The sequence below is a fragment of the Cygnus olor genome, chromosome 1 (assembly GCF_009769625.2).
Source record: "Cygnus olor isolate bCygOlo1 chromosome 1, bCygOlo1.pri.v2, whole genome shotgun sequence".
NCBI classification, from domain to species: Eukaryota; Metazoa; Chordata; class Aves; order Anseriformes; family Anatidae; genus Cygnus; species Cygnus olor.
The window spans coordinates 139,830,775-139,854,524 of record NC_049169.1 but is presented as its reverse complement, the minus strand read 5'-3'; the positions used below and the strand labels follow the sequence as shown (position 1 = coordinate 139,854,524).

At 36.2% G+C, this 23,750-nt stretch overlaps 1 protein-coding gene across 1 annotated transcript in view; it reads left to right on the top strand.

Annotated features, from left to right (window-relative positions):
- Nucleotides 1-23,750, top strand: part of VWA3B (von Willebrand factor A domain containing 3B) — a 70,919-nt gene that overhangs the window by 16,870 nt on the left and 30,299 nt on the right. The window contains 13 exon segments of the mRNA XM_040548226.1: nucleotides 4,208-4,324; nucleotides 7,864-8,051; nucleotides 8,708-8,862; nucleotides 10,767-10,905; nucleotides 12,309-12,440; nucleotides 15,548-15,646; nucleotides 17,349-17,531; nucleotides 18,829-18,956; nucleotides 20,410-20,594; nucleotides 22,095-22,187; nucleotides 22,190-22,251; nucleotides 23,313-23,359; nucleotides 23,473-23,629. Coding sequence (XP_040404160.1) covers nucleotides 4,208-4,324; nucleotides 7,864-8,051; nucleotides 8,708-8,862; nucleotides 10,767-10,905; nucleotides 12,309-12,440; nucleotides 15,548-15,646; nucleotides 17,349-17,531; nucleotides 18,829-18,956; nucleotides 20,410-20,594; nucleotides 22,095-22,187; nucleotides 22,190-22,251; nucleotides 23,313-23,359; nucleotides 23,473-23,629 — 1,685 coding nt within the window.

Genomic DNA, 23,750 nt, shown 5'->3' with positions numbered 1-23,750 from the left:
TCATGCTCACTCTTTTTCATCTACTTAAACAAGTCGGAAGTGAACTACTTAAAACTCCAGATAAGAGCTGAATTCTCCCCTGTTTTGCATCTTGAGCAGTCATTTAGAAAGCAAGCGTGAGAAACTGCCAAATTTGATTTTTTTTTATACTCATTGAGTGGGTGCTTGAGATTAAAACAGGTGTAAACCAGTAAAGAATTAAGGTCCTTATGTTGGCAGACTCAGACCTGAGGCAGAAGAAATAAAGCATAATTTGGACCAATGTGGTGATGTCTCCTCATCCAGCACTGATTTTCCTATTATCACTTCTGCCTACATTCTTTATGTAGCTTCTGCATCTGCAAAAAGCTGTGGAATTAAGCAATTCTGTTGTATAGTTAAAATTATAAGTGGAAGGGAGGTGAAATTTAAGTTGGAACATGAAGACTTAGAGGGCAAGAGGCGGTGAAAGCTGTGGAGAAGAAGGTTCTTCCTGAGAGGGGCCATAGTTGTGTTATCTGCTTGGAGTGAGAGGGAGGTAAGTGCTAAACAGGGCTTGAAAAGTAGTGGCATTTTGAGCTAGATCCTGAAATGAACAGTGGTGCCTCGCTAGCTGAAGAGCAAACAGCAGTAGATCTCTGGGCAGTGTTTTTCTGTGTGGTGGAATAGATGAGCTGGTACGTGTAAAGAAGATGCCACTGGACCCTAAATCGGGATTTGAGTAACGTGACAAATCCGAAGAGGGATATATTTCAGCATGGCCAGTCTTTCGGAATAATGTACTATTCCAGGCTGTGAAGACTGATGTGCTTAACCACTTTTTGAGCTGTGTAAAGCTGTATTAAGTGTGCTTGATTTTCCATGTTTACCTGATGGTCAGAGGGAAAATCGTAGGTTGCTGTGTTTAACATCGGGAGCGTAAGAGCACCAGCCTCCTGCGTAGCATTGAAGTAAATGAGCTCTGCTCTGTTTATGCACACAGACATGGGAGAGACCAAACCCTCCCTTCGGGAAGCCAGAATAATGACTACAGAGTGGCTGCTTTGCCTATGAGCTGTAGCAAAGAGCTTTGCCTCTGTGTTTTCCTCCTATGGGCTTTGTCCAGTCTTAGCAGCCTAACCTTGGCCTGGCAAATCTCTTTGCTAATGTGTAGAGAGTGATGCAGACAGCCGCTCTGCAATACCATGCAGGATACAAAGTTCATTTGCTTTGTGCATTTGCCCAGGGGAAAAGGGGCAGGATCGGGCCAGGGTGAGTTTCCCTGCTGCCTGACCCAGCGGGTGTGCAGGCAGCTGCCCTCCTGTTCTCCTCCATACCTCCATTCTTCCCCCTCCAAGGGTGAATCTTGCAAATCAGCACTTCAGGGAATGCTGCTATCTTCTGCTGCCACACAGAGGCTGAGGAAGGGACCAGCAGTGAAAAAATTAAATTGCCCATCTTGCTTTGCAGGCAAACCTAACTTAAAAAGTGTCTTACTCCATTACATTTGGATTTTGCTTCCACAGCCTAAGTCAGATAATCAGGGAAGAAATACTTCTGTTTTCCACCATTTGCTTTTGTGTTGGTATTTTCTTGGTGTTTTAAAGATGTAGTTGATTTTGCAGGCTTCTTTTCGCATGGACTTTTTTCAAAGCAGGATTTGTATCTTGAATATGGAATCAAATGGGTTACTGTGACTTGACAAACTGGATGAGTTTGTCTTCTGGGAGGTAGGTGTGGAAAAGCTTCTAAGATTGCCTGACAGCATTAAATAACTGGGAAATGGAAATGAGGCTGGTTACACATTTCCATGTACGTGTGCCTGTGCGTTTTTGCTTAGACGCACTATCTTGCTTCAGCTCACGGGTGTCAGCAAGATGCTTCTGGCCCTCACCCTTGGCCTTCCCAGCGCCTGTCCCCATCCCCTTCCTCATTTCTAGGGCCTCCGTTTTCCAGGCCGAGGCCTCGTTGGGCACAGCTGGCCATGCACGATGTAGCAAGCCAGCCCCACATGCTGGTGCTCTGTGTGAGCCAGGGAAGGCAGAGGAGCGTCAAGGCCATCTCCCCGCTGGCCACCCTGTTGCCGTCACCATGTCATGGCTTTTGAAACAGAACTGGGGGTCTGGCCTGGACAGTTAAACTGCCAGCCAGCACGGCTGGGGGTGTTTCATGGCGGGGGGCTCTTCCCCTCTGGGGATAACACGATTTTTAAAGAGGTCTTTCATGTGATGCAGGCGCCTGAGTTGTGCCAAGAGGCCTGGAGCGGCTGGGGGCTGCCCCCTCCGAGGAGGTGGCTTTCGGCCATAGGTGGCTTTTCAGTTGGTGGCCCCCAGAATAGCACAGCAATGAGGTGTGAGCCCAGGGAACTTAGACTGAAGGGAGGTTTGTACTTTCTTAGTTGCTTTCTTAGTTGTTTTTCACCAATGTGCTTTGAGGGATGGGCTGTGGGCTGAAAACTGCTGCTGGAGGCTGTGGTGTGTGTGTGTGTGTGTGTGTGTGTGCGCGCACGCGCATGTGTGTGTTTGGGGGTTTGGGGAAAGGCACAGCTTTTCACTCCCACTTCTCCTCAGCTGCAGAGGAAAAGAAAAAGAGGTGCAGGTGGAGGTGGAAGCAGAGAGAGAGGTAGAGGTGAGCCTCCTGAGTAGAGAAAGTAGCTTTGGCTGCCACTGGTTGTGCACTTCCAGCTGAATCCAGGAAAAAATGTTGCTGTATACAAGGTTTTCAAGGCAACTTGGTATTTGCAACATGCAGTTGTTGGTGCCTGTATTTGTCCCATACAATATACACCATCAAACCACAGCACTAATAAGGAAAAAATACTTTCTGTGCAAGACCAATTTAATACACTGTCACTGCATTGCACTGTGGAGCAATCGTTTGTTAAATAAAAAAAAAAAGGAAAGTTGACTTATTTCTAAAGCGTTTGAACAGAATATTTTGGTTGAAAATAAAAGTTAATAATAACACACTTCAAAAATTTTTATCTGCCCTTTATGTTCTATACTGTGGAATTATCTGCTTTGCTTAAGGTTTTTGTTTTGTGATTTAGGAAATGATCTTTGCAGTAATGGCTGAAACAGATTTTTTTTTGAAATACAGGAAGGTCCCAGGAGATGGCAGTGTACAATAACGCATTTCAAAATATTTCTTGGAAATTAAAAGCATTTCACAATTAAAGTTGAGTTGTTATTTTGTAGAATGTTCCTATTATTATTTCAGGGAAGTTTATCAAAGAAGAAAATGATCAGGTTTGTTTGTTTACTGGTGGCCTACTTTAGCACACAAGTTTGCATATCTTATCTTTTATAAAGGGAATTACCACTGTATATTAACTGAACCACTAGATGCTAAGATACAGTTTGCTTTGTTCAGCATCTTCGTGTGCAATTCAGTAATAGGTTGTAGTCTGCATTTGTGGTTACAATAGCTCATGATTAATTTCTTTTTATATTTTTTACTGTAATATTACACACAGTTTTTCTATATAGTCCTATATTGCAATTTAAACTCTGAGACTCACGTAATTTAACACACTTTTAGTAGTGTCTATTCTACATAGATATACCTGGTGACTCCATTTTGATAATTGAACTCTACTAAATAAATACACATTTTAATCTTTTAATAAAGAGAATCAAATCTATTGAGATTAAGAAAATCTTATGTCAACACCAGCTTTGTATTTTTCCATTTTTTTGAGAATATAACCTGATAGGAATATATTTTTTAAAGCGTTTAATTATGGCTGTTGAGATTTTTTAAGATTAAAGTCTTACCAGAAATACCGAAATTATATCACATGCTCTTCTGGGAAAGAAGATTTAATTTTAAAGAAAGGTGTTTAGGTACTCTAGGAGACTGAAGGAGCTGATAATGTCTTCTCTTTAAAGTTTCAAAGTTGGATCTCATATTTGGAGATTGTTTTTGCAGTGAAGTCCAGAAGACAACATGAATTTCTTTGTGGAATTTTCTTATTGTTATCTGAGAGTTTGAAAAAGGATTTCCTCCCACTGTGAGAATAGTCTGGGGCCAACTCTGTAGTTACTTCTACCAGACTAATTACCTCGCAAGTTCTGGTGCCGTTTTTGAACTCCGTCAAAGAACTGCACTTGTCACTGCAATGGGACCTTGTGAACAAGGCCATACAGTAACACCTGGATGAACCCAAAGACTTCATGGTAGTAAAGGAGTTATAAAAAACAGAAATTGTTATGAAATGTCAAGTTCTATTTATTATTCCTTTTTGCAGTAGCTGGTGTTCGTGAAGATGTCTTTTTGATCTGGAAGGAGTTGGAGGAAGCCAGGAGTACACTGAGACAAGTTCAGAAAATTTTATCAGAATCTGACCAGCCTGCTTCTGGAGATGGTATCATTTATGTTTCCTTCAGGAGAGTTACCATTATATTCATGACCAATATCTTGAACAGTGAACAGTTTTGATTGCACATTGATCTGGGGACAATTTTCTCTGAAATGGCTATGTACAGAGAGGATCTATACTTGGCAGCTAGACTGTGTGTGGCTTGAAAATTTCCATTGCAAATCTTTGTTTACTGCTGCTTAAAATTTACTAAACTCTAACAACTAAGGCTGAAACATGCCATTTTTATTTCACCAGTTACTAGGTTTAGAAATTATCTACTTTTCAGGATGTTGAAACTCCTTTTTTTGTTTGCTCTCTCCTTCTCTGCCTGGGCTGGTAAGTTTCTGATTTTGTTCTACACAGAGTTGGGGAAATCCCCCAACATGATCTCTCAATAGCCTCCAACTTGATAGGTAGTTCAGTTTCCCTGAAAGGGAAGAAGTGTGGGTTTGAATTCCCTTAGCAGAAGGTAGAGAGGACTGAAGCTAATTCTGTATGAGTGCTCTGATAACTCTTGCATTAAGAAACATGAAGAAATACCAACATCTGTTTGTTAAACTAATCGTTTCCACCATTATGTTTGACTTAGAACATAATCCATTTGGATTGAGTCTTACTGGGGACAGAAACGTAGCTACTTTCTGAATCCCTGGAAGGCTTAAACAGGGTCTGGTAAGATGCTACTCAGCTCTGATAGATAGAGGTGCTCTGAGCATGTTCTGGAGCAGAATGGTAACACTGGCAAGTTTTAGTACTGAAAACTTGGGAATCTGTAGAGTCTAGGAAGCTTCAGGGTTGAATTGTAACTAAGCAACTGGATTTTCAGGATCAGAGTTGTGATTGCCAGTGATTGGCATATTCTGCATTACTCCCTGGCTTTAAAATAGTTACATGGAGTCTGGTGGTATTTTTTTTGTGTAAGTTGATAAAAGGTTCAGGGCTGAATTAGAATGACTCATCAGAGATTTTTTGTAGCTCTAGTGTAGTTTTTTGTAGTGCAATTGCTTTCGCTTTGGTAAGGTGGAGGCTGGGGCCAGATGCCCTTTTCTGGATCACCTACTGAGGAACAGTTTGTACAGCTGCTTGATCAGTCACCTGAACTCTCTGCAGTGTGTTGAGGTGTGTGATTAAGGTGGTGATGGTGAAGATTTGAGCCTGAGAGCTTTCTCTGCCTGCACTGGATTTGAACATCTGACAGTAATATAACTCTGCAGGAGTTAGCCTGAGTCAATTCTTCTGTGAAGGCATAATACACTTCTTTGTACTGATAATAGCATCTTCTCAACTAGCAGGACTTCCCATATGAAATTAAACAGTTCCACCATAATGCATATGAACAAGAAGACCACAATAAAGCTCCAAGGGCAGCACTAATTTCAGTGTTTATTTATGAGTGCTTGACTATGCAGCTTTAATATTCTTTTAGTGTATATCTTCATACATAATCACTTCATAAATGAATTAAAAAAATTAATTTACGGTGTGGTTTATTTTGTCACTTCTTCAGCATTATTTGACTGTTGCCCATTGATCTGAATAACTGCAGTCTTTCTTTTTGTCTGCATTTCTTCCTGTTTTTGTCTTGATCTCTTTAAAATGCTCATCTGCAAAACAGTTTGTTCTTAAGATTGCAGAGTTCTGCAGGAGATGAAAAAGAGACAAATTTTCTGCTTACTTTCCAGATAATGCGCTAGTTACCTGAACTGAAGCATGTGAAAAAAAGAAAATAAGTTTTCTTTTTAAAATTGTCTGTGTGTGTTTGTGACACTTGCCACTTGTTGTCCTAAGGACCACAAACAGTCAGAAAGGAAATGTTTCCACATGAACAGGCTCTGCTCCTGCACCTGCACTGTCACTGTCTGATCTCTCTGTTTGTTAAGGCAGTAGATGGCTACATAGGCTTGTCTACAGGCTCAGGATCTCCACACTTGTCACTGTAGCTGCATCTAAACAAAGCAGAAGTTTATACCACCTAGATATCTGAAATTAAAGTGTGAGAAAATAAATTCACGCTGCTATAAGACCCTATTGAGCTAGTGATGAGTGACTGCAGAGCCCTTTATCCAATTATCTTTATACAGAGGTGTGCAGTGCCCAACCTTAAGATTGCCCTTAGAAAATTTCTGAAACAATACAACATGAAAAGGGTAAGCATGAGAACAGTCATAAGAGGTCAGACAAAAAATATCCTATTTCTTGCAGTATCCGTAACAAATGGTAGAAGGAGTGTGTAAACTAGAGAATATATGAAGATGGTACACCAGTGATTTGTGGCTTAGGATAGATGATGCAATATTCGACCTCTGAAAAGGCAATAATGTGGAGAAACACAGCCAAATCACTTCCAGAGATACTGTAGTTTGCCTTTTACTCTAAATAGTCTTCACTGAAAAAGAACAATGGCAATGTTAGTCTATGTTCTTAACTGTATTTTCATTTATATCTTCCATTGTTTCATTTTCTCAAATGATTCTCCTCAAAGTTGGACATCTTATACTGAATCTTTTATGGCATTTTGTACTTCAACAGTTAAGTCAATCTTTGTATGATTCAGAATATTCCTTCTATGTGTTGATTCTGTAGCTATGTATATTTAAGTTCTCCGTCTTCTGATGGGTTTGTGCCAGTTATAAAGGAATTTGTTGCAAAGAATTGTCCAATATAGAAAAACAAAACAAAACAAAACAAAATCACCACCACCACCACAACAACAACAACAAAAATCACAAAGTAGATATTAAAAATGGATCAGAAATATCGACCCACTCCAGAGCTGTCAGTAGAAGTGTAACAAGTTCAGAGCAATGTGTGAACTTTAGCAGTTCTCTGTCGATCATATGAGTTTTAATCTTGACAAAACGTAGATGATAAGGTTGGCACAGGAGCACGGTTCTGCTATAGGTGACTCTCTGCCAAAGTTAAAATATCTGCTCCAGAGCTTAAAGGTGTGAAAGCTTCTTAACAGGCCAAATATGACAAAAGGTATTTTCCTTCATCTTTTGATAACTGTTCTTACTCTATTTTTCTCCTCCTTCCAGCTGCCCTTGGGCAAATCTATAACAGAAAACTCTAGTGCAGTCAGATAAAGTGTTGGAGGAAAAAAAAGGAAATTGATAATTAGAGCCAATAATATGCTAGGCAGTCTTAGTGACATTTATATCTTCTTATGCAGTGTATAATGCTGTATTTTAAGTTTGAAGAATATCTAGGCATTTATTATTTAATTCTGATGGCCTAATCACTTTTTATTGATTTCAAAACTATGTGTTGATGGTCACATGTAAAACCAAAAACGTTTAGGTGCAATTCTAAGCAAGAATTTACGATTTAGAATTTAGTCAGACTTCAGCCATAAATATGAAAATTTTGACCCCAGTATCATAGCCTGTTGAAAATAGCATATCCAAAATGAACCATATTATGCATGAGTTTTTTGTTTTGTTTTTATTTTTATTTTTATTTATAGTTTGTTGTATTTTTATCTATATCGTTTTATTTTTTTAATATTTTGTTTTATTTTTATTTTTTATTTATAACCAAAGCTGATCATCCAATACAAAAGCATAAATCTGATGAATATTTGACTTCTGAGGAGTGGTTGCAGAGGTATGGCTTGAAAGCTCGGAAGCTCACACTGTACGATGCACTTGCTGATTGTACTTTTCGCCATGCGGATGGGATTGTTGACATCAAAACTAAACCAGAGGATGAATCTTCACAAACTGATGCCGTGAGTAGTGTTAGTTTTCCCTCATAGCCTGTGAATTGCTTTTTTTTCTTTTTTCTTTTTGGTTATTGTTTTAAAACTTGAAATATTGATTGAGAGCTGAATTTATGACAAAGTGCATGATCTGTTGGTATGTGTTGTTTTTTTTCTTTCCTAAAGTCAGTTTATTAGTGGAAGGAGACAAACATGGTCAAAAACTGTTTCAAAGGGCTATTTGAAAATGATTTCTTCCTGGTCCACATATACTCTGCAGGGAAGAATCAGGCCTGGCTTAAGCAATGCCTTGTTTTCCTCTTTTTTATGTGGGGTAGGGCAAAGGTTGCTTATCATTTTCATTTTCCTTAGAAGTGTTGGTCTCAGCTGCTCCAGTGCTTGCAGGCCTTTAAGCAAATTTGAATTAATTTTTCTTAACTATTTGTTTTTCTCAAGCTCTACCATTGCACTGTTCAGTAAGCTTCTGTTCTTGCAAGCTACAAGAATAAAATTGGTTTCTATTGACTTGTGCTAGAAGCAAATTCCATGACCACCCTATTCTGTGTCCATTTCTGCACCTGTTCACTTGCAACAAGGCCATACCTTTGAAGTTTGTTTACTAAATATTGTAGGGCACAGCAAAAAAAAAATATCTTGTAACTGAAACCTGTTTTTCTTGCCTGTAGGAGACAAAGAGGAAAGTAATTCATGCAAAATACTGTGACAAGTTTGTACATACCTTCTGGAAAGATGGATCTGTAGTTCATGTATATGTTACTACTGAAAAGTATAAGCGGTATGAAGAGAAAATGAGGACTGCTCTCAGACAAGTGGAAGGAAGGTTAGCGTTCTGTCACATAAAAACATTTTGTGTTATTTCACATTAGTGTTAAAATGTTTGACATTTCCTGTCATAATAAGCTGAAGTAGTTGGTACATTGCCAGTAGCAGTATTAAGCCAGAAATCCATTCATGTGTAAGATTTCTTAGTAGCCACGTAAGAAAACCGATGAGCAGTATCTTTTATTCTCCATCTGTAACACAAAGACAAAAGTCAGTCAGCACATTGTAGAAATACTGTTGGAAGTGGCAAAAAGCATTGGAACATAGGGTACATTGGAACAAGGCAGAGAACTTCCAGAGTCGTTCATCCTGCCCACCTAGGAATCCCTTGTGATACCTCTGGCACCAAGTAGCATCTATTGGCTTGTACCCATACTAATAATGGTTATCTGCCTTTTCTCCAATTTTGTGTTGAAGAGAACAAGTTTGATCAAGGTTAAAGCATGAGCTAACCATTAACACCTATGATCAGAAGTTCAGTGCTCAAGCTAGTTTTGCTTTTCTTTAGCTATATAGATACACTCTGAGAATCTGCAGGATGGCTGCAAAAAAAATAGGCAATTAGAGGGTCTGATTCATCTGTCCTAAAGATGTCCATAAGTAAATCAGATTGAATTGTGACCCATTTCTCTGCTGTCTGGAAAGAAAGTTTTGGCTAATTTTAATGTGGATATCTCTGTTATAGATTACATAATTCCTAGTTTTTGTATCTACATTAAGAAGAGAAGGAAACATTCAAAAAAGAGATTGTAGATTCAAAAGGAAGAATAAATATTGCCCTGTGTTTTGTGTATTAGGACAATGAGATGTCTCACTGAAAAAAGCAGGATGTGAACTTTTGTTTTACTGCAGCTTCTCTTTCAGAATATAATAGCCTGAATATATTTAGCAGAGTTTTGTTGTTCATTTTAATTTATCTTCATCTTGCTGTATTTAGGATAACATTAACATGATTAACATGCAGTGAAAGGAAAATTTGAGGTAAAGGGCTTTGGTGTGTTTATAAAATCCAAGCCAAGGTCATGGGTTTGATGTTTAAAAAGGTTCATCTCATTGTTAAAAAGTCTTGGTAGACTTAATCAAACACTTTGGGGGAAATAAATAATGGTAAAATAGCTGTCAGTAGTGAATGTAATAGGATCTTTTTACTTTCTGTGATACAGTTTTTTAAACCTCTGTGGGAGATGAGTAGTATTTTTCCCAGGGCCATTTTATTCTGTCTGCTAAAATCCCTGTGTTTCAGAGTAGCCAAGTAGTTTATGAATCTCAAGGGAAATTAGATTTGGACCTGTTGCCGCCGTTACTAAGGAAATGTTGTTGTACACAACTGTATGTATGCACGTATTTAACTGGCAGGCAGGAGTAAATCCTGTTTAAAATGTAAAACGCAGTCTGTGTTTAAGGCCCCAGGTCAACAAGGCATTGAAGCATCTGCGTTACATTAAGACTCTTTAAAGTGCTCAAGTTCCTTGCAGAATAGGTTCTCAAGTGGTTTCCTGAAAAGGGAGGTGTATTAGCATATGCTTAAATGATTTCTTGAGTTCAGGCTGGAGAACAGTTACAGAGGCAATAGTTATAGGTACTTTCTCATGGGATTTGCTAGCTCAAACTACTGTATAATTGACATTGTACATATTGACATTATACATATTTTTTCTGTGTGCGTGTTTTGTTCATCTCCAGATCCCTATTGAAATTAGAAAATAAAAATGTCTTGCATTGTTATGCAGTGATAGATGATATACAAGGCCAATATACCACTCATGACAGGGACTAATAACAGCACTTAAGCAACAGGAATAGAAAATAACAGCAGTGATAAAAGATCCTTCCTGTTAGATGCTGATACACAGTGCTCCCAAGATCTTACATAATGTTTTTTTTTTTTTTTTTCTTGACCAGAATTAAGTGGCTTCAACAAGGAAGCAGAGGGCTCTTTGGGAATGTGTTCGAAGATGATGTCTATATTCTTATTGATACATCCCAGTCTATGAAGGACAAGCTGCCACTGGTGAAGGAGAAAATATTTCAGCTAATACAGGTTTGGTGAAGTGATGATTCTGAAAACTGTTGAGAACTGTAGAATAGGCTGACCTTTTCCGGATGGTTGTTACCCTGTCTACCTATCTATCTATCTTTTTTTTGAAATTTATTTATTTTGAAATGGTTTTCCAAAATTATCAGCTTTATAAAATTATTTTGATTTTTCTTGGTGTGCCACTTTTTTAGTTGACATTTTCTATTTTTGTTTTATTTATTTTTTTTCTTTTGTGTCTGTACAAATGTTTGAAAGAAACCTGGAGAAAATGTTAAAAATGAAAATGGCTTAAGTATTTTTTCTTTCCCTCAAGCCAACTGACTCCTAAAAAAAAAAATGATAAAAAAATTCATTTTCATTTATTTTAAGCAGTGTCATCCAATTCCACTGTAATGTTGTGATTTGTAATATGTATTTCATACTGTGACATTAGAGGGTGTAGAGCATTTCGAGGTTGCTTGCATCTTACAGAGTCACTCAGAACTTTCCTAAGTGACTTGCAAAGTGCAGAAGTAGCTTAGAAGCAGTGAGTACTTGAAGACACACCTGAAAAGGATTTATCCCACATAGTTTTAGAAATCTACAATGATATCACCTGAGCTTACATTAATATTTGAGAGAAACAGGTACTGTTAAAACATGGTTCATCTTGATTTTTTCAGGTTTGAAAGAAGTAACCAACAAACATGCTATCAGTCTGACACTGATAGCAGTCGTTAGTAGGGCTAAAAATATTAAAACTATAATAGAGAGGTTTTTGAGCTGTCTGTAAGTGATAGGATGTAGTATGATGTGGTCCATATCTGTGGTAGCAGATCAGCCTAGAAAATGATTACTGTGCCAGAAGTTGTCACAGGAGCTGCACAGAAATGGTGGAGTGAAAGAGACCAGGCTCTGAAAGTTTGTACTAGCTTGCACAAAGCTTTCATTCCTTGTAACTTCAGTCCAAAAGCAACTTCAGCAAATTCTCAGTTCTCTCTTGCTGTTGTAGTTCCCCTTGCCAGTGTTCTGCATTTGATTCTTGTTCTTCTCCTCTAAATAATGTCTTATTTTGATTCTGATTTCGGATTCCTTTGTTAAGCAGTCAAAATATTTTCCTTATACCAATGTTAATACCTAGTTTCCTAGCTTTCTTTCTTTCTCTCCTAGACATTTGCTGTTCAAGTAGTTTGAGAAACATGAGTAAATGTAGATTAGCATGTGGAAGTTAAATTATCTTAATAATTGCAGGCAGTAATTGTCTGTCTCTGTGTCTCTCTATATGCCACAATTGAATATTACTGTAATTTATTGTAATGATATAATCAACTGTATATGAGTTAAAACAAGTCTTACTGGTCAGTATTTCAGGATACAAGTATCCTTTCTTTCAACACTGAGTGAAAATCAGGTTTTGTCTCTTGCAGGAACAATTGAGACACAAAAAGAGATTTAATTTTGTGAAATTTAGTGCCCAAGCAGTGGCGTGGCAAGAGAAACTTGCCGAAGTTAATGAGGAGAATTTGCAAGATGCCTGGCTTTGGATAAAAGGACTAGAGGTAACATGGAAGCTAATTATCATGCAGCATGTTAGTACAAAGTTATATTTGTGTTTTCTCTTTCTGTATGGTTGGGGTATTTCTGGATTTGACTTGAGCAAGCTGAAAATATAGAGGATATATAGACTTTAGTAGATCCAAGTACAACATATTATCTGTCAGTTATAATCTTTTAACTGTGGACAAGTGTGTAAGATCATATTAATCCAGTTTACAGCATGCTACATTTAACAGCCACAGTGCAGGCATTGGCCAGTTTGATTTCTTTAGGAACCGTGACAGTGTTCTCAGACCCTGGATCTAAACTTGTCACTCTTGTTGTAGAGGTGCTGCCTTGGTGAGGGCTGTAGCTGGTAGACTCACAGCTCAGAGGTGGTACAGGAAACTGTTTGGCTGCCAGCTGGTGCTCATGAGCTGGAGGAGCATTTCTACTCCCTTTTGGTGCCTAGATAGACAGCTGACTTTAAATTTCACAGGAACATGAGAGCAAGCATACTCAGACCAAACATCTGTCTACCTGACCAATATTCTTTTTCTGACAGTGGCCAAAAGCCAAGGGTTTTCCCTGCAACAGAATAGAAATGCTTGTAGTCAGACCCAGTCAGGCACCAGATTGACTGTTGTTGTCAGCTGCTCTAGGACCAATTATTGTGTCAAATGTGGACATCAATATCACCAGCGCTGGACAAAAAGTCAGTCATGTAAAAGTACAAATATATCCAAAGTTTCTAACACAAACACACACACAAAAATATGTTTATATAATAAAACCCATCAACATTATGACAGCTCTTCATGAGACTTAATAATGAAATTCCCAAGGGTGAGGGAATTGGGGAAGCTAATTATTATTAGCTTTTCCCAATTATTTTATTGGGGAAACTCTGAAACAGCAAAGCAAGATAAATAAGTTTGTATTCTCAGAAAATGCTAACAGACAAATGAATGAAGAAAAGAAAGTGTTGGTGTGGCCTCACTGAATAGTTGGTGAATACTTATAGCTGAGGTTAGTAAACTTAATTTTACAGCCTTCCTTCAGACTTAAAAAATTGGATCCGTTTAAGCCATATGGCATGGTACAGCATCATGCATGTTTCCTAATACTTTGAACTAGTATAATTTGATGCCATCTTGTATATGCATTCCGGAATGGGCTTTTTCAGCACTATTAACTGAATTTTTGAATTGTTGATAATAAATTTCCTTTTAAGTGTTCAGATCTAGATATCTGAAAATATATAGGGTGTCTGACATCTGCTGCTGACCTTTTAGTCTATATAAAGCAGCACAGGCTTTAAAGAGATCAGAAAGCTGGCTTGACAGTGAAGCTGAAATGAACAGAAGATCACCATGGAATATTAATCAGAGTAGATCCTTTGATCTTGTTTTATACACTTTGGTCCCAGGATGCTGAATTAGGGAGCAGAGCTATAAACACGAACTAACTGTTCCTTAAAAAACCTTTTGAGGTAATCATATTTAAAATTTGAAGGGTGATTATGCCACGTAAATGAAGCGTGTCAACTTTTTTTTAAACAATGATAAAGACTGCTTTTGTAACAGTAGCTATTAAGAAATCTAACAGTTTTTATCATAAGGTAGCCTTTTCTCTCACATCATCAGCATCCACAGTATTTTCCCATGATATAGCAGAAGCTGTTTTTTTCAAATCAGATCAAAGCCATGTAACATTATTGAAAAGAGCCAAGATGAGCAATTTACACATAACTACAGGTGATGCATGACTTGAACTTTATAATGCTTACTAAAATATTGGGAATAATAGATACATTTGACACAAAGCAACTGGCTCAGACTGATTATTTTGCATAAGTAGGTACTGTTAAGAGATTTTTGTGGATTAGTAAATAGGATTATGAAGCGTCTGAACTGTGGTGTAGCCTGGCGCATACCGTGTTACATAGCCATACAGTGTCACTCCCAGAGTGTACCTCCTATTTCATTTCACCTGCTTTACCTTCTCTACCCATTCTAGTGAAACTTTCCTGGAGGGATAGACTGGGAATAGTTTTAACACAATTAATGGGACTGAAGGAATAATGTTATATCTTAACGTATTTTTGCATGTATGAGTTGATGTTAGTGATTTATATTTATCTTATGTAATGTATTAAACGTGGATCCTGAGTCTCTTCTTAAACCACTACAATCCCTGCTGCCATCAAGAGAGGTAGTTAGGCATTATGATAAAATGGACTTGTATATTTTCAGGGATATTACTTGGACCCCATTAAAAGAATGACTTGATGAAACAGTTTTGCACACTGGTAAAACCTTACTTTCCCCTTAAATATTGAAGTTTTTGTAGCTTTCCTGAAATGTTTGAAAAGTGGAAACCTGAAGATGTAAATTGTAGGGTTTTTTTTGTGGTTCCTGTAAGATGTGAAATGCATTTTAGTCATTTTAGTCAATTTAGAGTTGCATTTAGTCTAAAAAGAAAAAAAATTATGAACATTACGTAAGTGAATGGCACAAATTACTCAAATATGTTTTTTTAGGGGCGACAGTATTATTATGTATTTTTTTGTTGTTATAGCCAACTTTTGTGCTAAAAAACAAATGATACTTAGATTGATGGGCTGAGAGAGTAACTGGGAAATAGTCTGGGAAAAAATTGTTCAGAAAACCAGGAAGTCCTTTACCTATTTTTGAGAAACTCATTTGTGGAGCTTTTGAATCATTTGATTAAGTAAAATATGTATTTCAAGTGAGTGCAATGAGTTGATATTCAGGAGCAGTAGCAGGAAAATGTAATAGAATTTATCTTTTATCTTACTTCTTTCTCTCTCTTTACAGTCTTTTAGTGATTGCAGTCCCTTCTACAGCTCATATTTCTGTTGCTCAGCATTTTGCTTATGTGTGTTTGCATAAGTACTGAATACCAATTTGGTACCAATTCACACTACTTTGACACTTGCTTTGATTTTTCTAGCCATTTGACATAAGTATTTTCAACATATCATTACTCATTTTGGTTCTGTAATACCCCTTGAATTAGTACATTGTCATTATGAATTTAAGAACACAGACAAAGAACTAGTAGTATTTATAACTGTTTCTTTGTCTATTTCTTTTTGGTATCTTAGGTTGGAAGTTCCACAAATACACTCAGAGCTCTCCAGATTGCTCTTGCTGATGCTGACACACAGGCTATTTACCTCTTGACTGACGGGAGACCTGACCAGGTATTTCTGAAATAAGAAAACAGAAACTGCAGCAGTGTCAGTCAGAAGGCTGAAGCAAATCGTATGAGATGAATATCATATCTTCAGAGCAGAGTCTCTTGGAGGTTGTCGTAAAATTTAAAAAATTGTATTTGAGATATGTGCTGTTTGAGAAAGGCTTTGATTAGAACTCTTCTCCCACAGTCCAGTCTTTGATGCATGAAAACACATGACATTTCTAACTAGTTGTTTTAAGAATCTGTTAATTGATGAAACATGAAAGATGTATCTTGATATCTAAGCTTAGGATTTGTATTAAAACTTGTTCCTAATGTAGTACAAATCTCTCTCATGAAATAAAAAAAATAAAGATGATCCCTTAATATGGTTGGATTTAAATATTAAAACTGCCCGGCATGCAGTGAGTGTCATTTTAAAAATATTTTTTTTACTCATGAAAATTTAACTTTGTTTAAATGGCAGATATGAGGCAAAATCCTGACTTTACTTAGGTAAACAGCTGGGCTGCAAGGCACATAAAATTAATTACTGAGCAGCACATTGCAGAAATAATACCATGATAAAGAAGAAAAATGTTAAAAGCTCACTTTGCTTTTTGTTTTGCTTTTCTTGATGATAGGAGTGTGGCCTAGGAGGAAGAAGAGTGGATTTATATGCTTCAAAGTGATTTGAATATCAAAATATAAACTTGATTTAAATTAGCATATGATACTTTGACTTACATATTTTAATTTTGTTTCTATTTTTAGTTTTAAACTTTGATCTTTTCTAAAGGCAAGTTGATTGTTATTATTATTATTAAAATTTATCAGTTTACAACTGCATACAATCTTTGTATTGTTGGGCACTTTTGCAAGCTAGCAGCATACATTCATGTTTTATTAAAGATTACTTTGGCTTAATGTACACTTAGATTCCTCATTTAAATATTTTTATTGTCAGCAATTAATATGTTTTTTTTTAACCTATTTAATAATGGCTTTTATGACATACTTTTTTTTAGAGGGAAAGTGCAAACTGATAGAGATTTCATTCATTTTTAAAGTTCAACAAATAGATATATTGAAAATAGCAGGAAAAGGCTAAGTTTTTCAAGATATATGACAGCTTTTTGAACAACTAGAGTATTATCAGAATTTAGAGAACTCAGTCAATAATTTCATGGCTGAAAGATCACCAGATCCAGAACATTTATAGACACGGCAGATATACTTTCTCATCTGAGTTTTATATCTTTATTGGAAGAGGAGTGCTACGTTTCCTCTTTTCTCAGCCTTTTTTTTTTGTTTTCTGGTATTGAAACAACTTGTCATTGAACTAAGTTGTCTTAATAAAAATATCATCAGATTTTATCTAGTTATATACATTCAGTGATACTAAACACCAATTAATTAGTTTCATTTCCTTTACTTGAATAATTTACTTTAGAACTTCAGAAACAGGTTGTACTGATTATAATTTAAATTTTATTTTATGAGAGTGTCCTGTGCTTTAATGCATTACTTGTGTTTCAAATTCAGTTTTAAATGAGCATATTTTGTATAATTATGAAATAATCTATATAAAATGCATGCTTCTAACTGGTCTATATCTATCTGTCTCTAAGCATCAGAATGGCTAATTGCATTATTACAAATTCTCCTTATTTTGATATGTATATTTTTAGATTCCACAAGTTTCATATAACTTTTTTGTTTTTCAGCCCCCTCAAATAATTTTGGCTCAAGTACAGCTTCATTGTAAAATTCCCATTCATACTGTATCCTTCAACTGTGATGATACAGAAGCTAATAAATTTTTGAATGAACTATCTACTGAGACAGGGGGACGTTTTCATTATTACAATATTTATTCAACTGACCCTGATGGTGCAAAGTCTATTATTGTGAGTATTTTAAAATACATAGGTTCGATTCTTCCTGCTATTGAAGGAACCATGGGACTGACATTATTACAATTTCACAGTACAATAGATTATTTAGAAAAGAGGGTTAATCCTGGTAAGATTTGAACTGATGTGAAAGTAATGAGTATGCCATTTTTGTTTATGAAATTTTGTTAGATCACAACAACAAAACCCCCCACATTTGTAATGCTGCTGTTGCTAAAACAAAACAAAAATGCCAAAGACCAAAAACAAAAAACAAAACAACAACAACAAACAAACAAACAAAAAATATATAGACAAAATTCATCTCTGGAAGAAGCACATGATCTCTGTTGTCACAAAAACAAATTGCTGTTGAAAATGAAACTGTGTTTTGTATCCTCCTAATGAATAAGAAAAATGCAGGGCTGAATTTTGCTGAAAGTTTGCTCTACAATAGCCACTGGGGAGAGACCTATAATGAGTAAAATTACTAAGATAGCAGTGACCTATCAAGTGTAACTAATGAGCTCAATCTAACAATTCCCACTAGGAAATTTCTGAATGGACTAACAGAAATACCCATTTAAAGCGTATTCTTTTTATAACTAAAGTTAACACTCAGTTAATTAGTTCCACAAATTTTAGAAATGGTGGTAGTGGAACCATGAGAACAACTGGGAACAAGACAGTAGCAGACACTTTAGAACTTTGCAGAAGAAGGAAGAAGAAGGAAGATGTGAAAATACTCCAACTCTTGGAAGATATTGGAGAGTGTACTGGCCAATTTAGGTGATGCTGCTGATGTGGAGTATTCACATACTCTGCACATGTTGGAAAGATGAGGGTCTAGAGTCCGTGTTGTCCACGTCCAGCCTTTTGACCCTGTGAGAGTTGTATGGGGATCACCTTTGGAATTTCTTCCTGTTTCCTCCTGCAGTCCAAATTATTCCTGGTCAGTTCACTTCCAACATTTACTTGAAGACTATGGTTCTTCACATTTTTCAGGGACAGGATGTGATACAGCTGTGATCTGTAGAGTGACAGAATGGCACTTTTTGTAATATACATATCTTGCATTTTTATCCTTTTTTTTTTTTCTATAAATTCATTTATACATACAGAAAGTGGGCAGAACAAACCTTGGTTTAGGAAATGGGAAGACTACCTGAAAAAAACATACAAAATTATGCAGCTGTCCTAATTGAGTCATTATTCAAAATTATTATCAGAGCTTGCATAGTTTCAGTTCAGTTCAGAAATGAAACATGCTTAGGAGTAATTGTATTAAAGCATCTGATTTTCTCTTTGATAGAGTGAAGACATACATCTTTTAAAACGAGAGATTGAACAGGGAGAAAAAGACCTAGAGAAAGTGAAGACCTTTCATGCTGAATGTCTGATGATGGATTGTTATAAAGAAGAAAATGATTCAGAGAATTGGTATGTCTTCATACAGCTATTAGGCCAATAAGAGAGAGGAGCTATCTGTTACGTTTCTTCTTTTTCATTGTCTTGCATTTTTGTTCTCTGACACTCTCCTCTTTTAAAAAGAAAGATTGATTTTTTTAAGAAACAGTTACATTAATGGAAAAGAAAAGCCCGGAAAAATATACTAATAACTGTGATGGCTGAAACTGGAACAAAGTGATAGGTAGTTTCAAATTATTTGGAATAATTAAAGCAAAGAGGTGAAAATATTTTACTCTCTCTAGCACATGGCAAAGTTGTTCCCTCTGCCCTAGGAAATTCAATAAAAGTTATTGTCCTATTGGTAGAGTTGGCTTAGTACTACATGACTAGATTACCACTCATTGGAATATGCTGACTGAAACATAAATTGCTTAGGAATGTGTTTGTTTAAAAGACGGTTTGGTTGGCAAACACCTTGGATGAAAGTCAGCTTATTCTGTCCACATTTTTAATCTTACATTGTATGTCTGTATGTTCATGCCATATTTATCTCTGGTTTTTATCAAGAGATAAGTAATCTCCTCATTAAAAGTAGTTCCATGTTCAGCATCAGTTGAAAAGCTCGTTGAAAGTGTCACAGTGCCAAGCATGACAGTTCAAACAGAGGTTCTTCCACAGCATAGTGGAGGCAGACACCTGGGCCATTGTGGAAAAGTTTGCAGCATGGCTGATTATGCTGAGTTTCTGTCTGAGGAGCAAAGACAGACCTGGATTCAAACATTAAGTTAGTTGTATAGGAGCACAGCGTTAGTAAAAAGGAGGGAATTGCTTGCCTGGTGCCTCATTTATCTGTGCAGTAATAGTACAAAGACAAAAAGTACATTGAAAGTATTCAGCTTTTAAAGACAGGAATCTCTTAAAAACAGTAAGTTAAAATAAATGTGATTAAGTAAATCAAAAGTGGAGTGTCCTGTGGAATGATTTAGTATGTATAGAAGATGAGGTAGTCTGTTCTGTATAAAAATGTAGATGTTTATTTCAGAATTTATGTACTTTATTTTTCACTACTGTAGTGAAAAATAAAGTACATAAATAAATATATATATATATATATGTCAGCTACTTTCATTGCTGTTAGTAGGTCTGTTCTTTCCCCACAGAATTCAAAGTGGCTATTAGAGATCATTCTGGTGTCTGACTGAAAATATATGTGAGGGTGTTGCCTTAGGAGTAATAAACATTTTTGAAAATATGCTAAAGAATTACTTTTCAATTGTTCAAAAAACTAACAATAGTTTAACCTCCTTTGAGCTCCCCTTTGAAATGCAGACTAGGACAACAGAGAAAATATTTTGCACTGTTGGAAACATTTGAAACGTCTATTTTTTTTTTTGTAGACTTCAACTTAGAATTTTTTAAAACAGTGATATCATATGCTTGAAGGTATTTACTGTTGTTTCTTCTCGTTGTCACTTACAAGCAGTAATCAAAAGCAGACACATACTGTGTCTTCTGTAAATGAACATGTTGAAGAGTTCAACACCACCGTTAGCAGTAGGCCATGTTGTGCTTCACAAGAGCCAGCACTGAGTCCACTTCGACGTATGGTAAATGCCTGGCAAACCACTGGTGACAGTCCAGCCCGAAGGAAGAAAGCATTATTTGCAGGTATGACTAAAATGAACTGTAGTTTTTATTAGAATTTATTCACTAACTTGAAAACATTCTGTTAACAATAGAAGAAAGCATCCCTTGTAGGAACAAATGGAGCCTTTGATGAAGCTTTAAATAACAATCTTTCTAAAATTCTAATTGTTGTCATTTTTACTTTTTACCCATCTTACTCACTTGACTCAAATGAACAGACAAATGTCTGCTCATTTATGTTTCATCACATTCCCTGCAATGAAAGATTAAACCATTTTGACAAAACATTATAAAACCTCTGTAAGCCGTTTTTTAACAGTAGATATTAAACCCTTATTTCTTTTATTCTAAATAAGTACATTTTTGGTGAGACTGAAGAGCTGATCTATGTTTCACTAGTTAACAACATTACTTACGGTAATTTCTCTTTACTACACTTACAGTACTATTCCTCTTTGAAATATTCTTTCTATGCAGTCTGAAACTAAGATTTCCTGGTTGATGTGAAAAAGTCTTCATCCTTGGGAAAGCACAAAGTACAAACTAGTGCTGAAGTAATTTTGTATTTGTGGTCTTGTGTAGGCAGTTCTTTAAAAATTGGGGCTGGATACCAATGAGGAACTCAAAAATCCCAGGCATGTGTTTGATGAATCTTTCCTTTCCTTTCCTCCTTTCCTTTCCTTTCCTTTCCTTTTCCTTTCCTTCCTTTCCTTTATTTTCCGCTCCTTTCCTTTCCTTTCCTTTCCTTTCCTTTCCTTTCCTTCCTTTCCTTTCTTTCCTTTCCTTTCCTTTCCTTTCCTTTCCTTTCCTTTCTTTCCTTTCCTTTCCTTTCCTTTCCTTTCCTTTCCTTTTCTTTCCTTTCCTTCTCTTCTCTTTCTCTTCTCTTTCTCTTCTCTTCTCTTCTCTCTCTTCTCTTCTCTTCCTTCTCTTCTCTTCTCTTCTCTTCTCTTCTCTTCTTCTTTCTCTTCTTCTTTCTCTTCTCTTTTCTCTTTCTTTCTCTTTCTTTTCTTTTCTTTTCTTTTCTTTTCTTTTCTTTTTCTTTCTTTTCTTTTCTTTTTCTTTTCTTTTCTTTTCTTTTCTTTTCTTTCCTTTTCTTTTCCTTTCCTTTTCCTTTTCCTTTCCTTTCCTTTCCTTCCTTTCCTTTCCTTTCCTTTCCTTTCCTTTCCTTTCTCCTTTTTTTCTTTCCTTTCCTTTCTTTCCTTTCCTTCCTTCCTTTCCTTTCCTTTCCTTTCCTTTTCCTTTCCCTTTCCTTCCTTCTTTCCTTTTCTTTTCTTTTCTTTTTTCTTTTTTTTTTCCTTTTTTCTTTTCTTTTCTTTTCTTTTCTTTTCTTTCTTTTCTTTTCTTTTCTTTTCTTTTTTCTTTTCTTTTCTTTTCTTTTCTTTTCTTTTCTTTTCTTTTCTTTTCTTTTCTTTTCTTTTTTCTTTTCTTTTCTTTTCTTTTCTTTTCTTTTCTTTTTTTTTCTTTTCTTTTCTTTTCTTTTCTTTTCTTTTCTTTTCTTTTCTTTTTCTTTAACACCTACAGAGCAAACAAAAACAAGTCTGCTGCGAATCCTGAGCCATAGTGTGAAATCAAGGGAAGAAAGCCCAGAGGAAAGAATATCTCCTGAAAAAAGAGTTTTTCTCTTAGAAAGAGTGTGCAATGCACAGCTGTTTTCAAAGGCAAGTTAACACAACAGAAGCCCTGGGTGGGGCAGCTGATAACATTTCTCTTATATGTTTGGAACTAATAGTTCAAAATAGGCAAAACCATGTAGATCCACAGTTGAAAGGTCCAGAGCTCAGCAGAGATGCATAGAGTGGACAAGCAAGAGGGTGTTGAAACAAGGTATTCACAATACTAAACTGCTACCAGACTTCTAAACTAGCTTACAGCAGCTTAGTTATGTCCACAGTATGTGTAAGCTGTGATGCCGATATATGTTAGACTGCTGAAAGGAAGTTACTTTTTATCAAAGGGGTAAATACTTTTCGAGAGTCTCTTGTCATGATATAGTAATATATTGTGTTTTGATGTAGTAACTCTTAGTTATGTGCAACGTTGAGGCTAAAGTTGACAGTGGTGACAGGTGGTACTGATATGAAGGAGGTTGTACTTTATTTATATGCTCTGGGAAGGATGATTGGGTATAGGCAAAGTATTTCCAGTAGGGCTTGTATATATGTCCAGATAGTTTTCATTTCTCACAGTGATTCATGCAGCTCTATATGAAGGTCTTGTAAGTTCTTTCTAAACCCTCACCATTAATACTTAAAGATGTTGGACTTTTTAGATTTCAGTGTCTTATTTTTAGTTCTTCAGATACATTTTTATATAGATTTTCATAGCAGTATACCTTAACTTATCTACTGTGGTCATTCTTTATTGATAATACTTGGTACTGCATCTTGAATTGGGGAAATAAACTGGTTAATCTTTATTTTGGGTTATAGGAATAAATAAGCACAAAATTCAAAGTATTTTTTTTAAATAAATTATTCACCATCTACTTTATAAATTTTCTGATTAGTTAATTAGGACTCATGAGACATACAGTAATACTGTTACCATGATCAAGCACCAACAAACACAGGAAACATTATTCTTGTTGATTGATTTAGCAAATGGATATGAATGCTATTTTGTAGTCCTTGTGACACTACTAGTAGGCACAAATAAGAAAATTATGCTATTCTATGTCAGTGTATGTATGTATGCTTTTGTATGCACAAAAACTATAACGTAATGAAATGCGAATGTTTTGTCTCCGATCTGAAAATGCAGAAAACTGTGGAAAGGACATCTACAAGGTATGTGAGTGCATCTAAAGACACATCACACAAAATTTAGTTTATATTTTTCTTTAGTCTTTTGAAACTTCTCAAATGCATTCTACCTTCATCTTACAGCCTCTTGTTTCTAGTTCTCTAGATACCTCTTCAGCTTTTTGGTTAAAGACTCATGGCCTCATTGCTAGGCGACTCACCATCATGGATGCCTTAGCTCCTACAGCTGTCCCTCATGGTACTAAATACATCCCAGTTCTGGACAAGCATGTAGTTTCTAAAGTATTTGATGAGGTAAAGCTTTTATGCTGTTTCAAAGGACCCTTTGTACTGTTTCCAAAAGGATTTTTTTTTACTCATTTCCATAAATTTCATAACTGTATTGTCTAGTGTTCATGGTAGATGGCCTGATGTG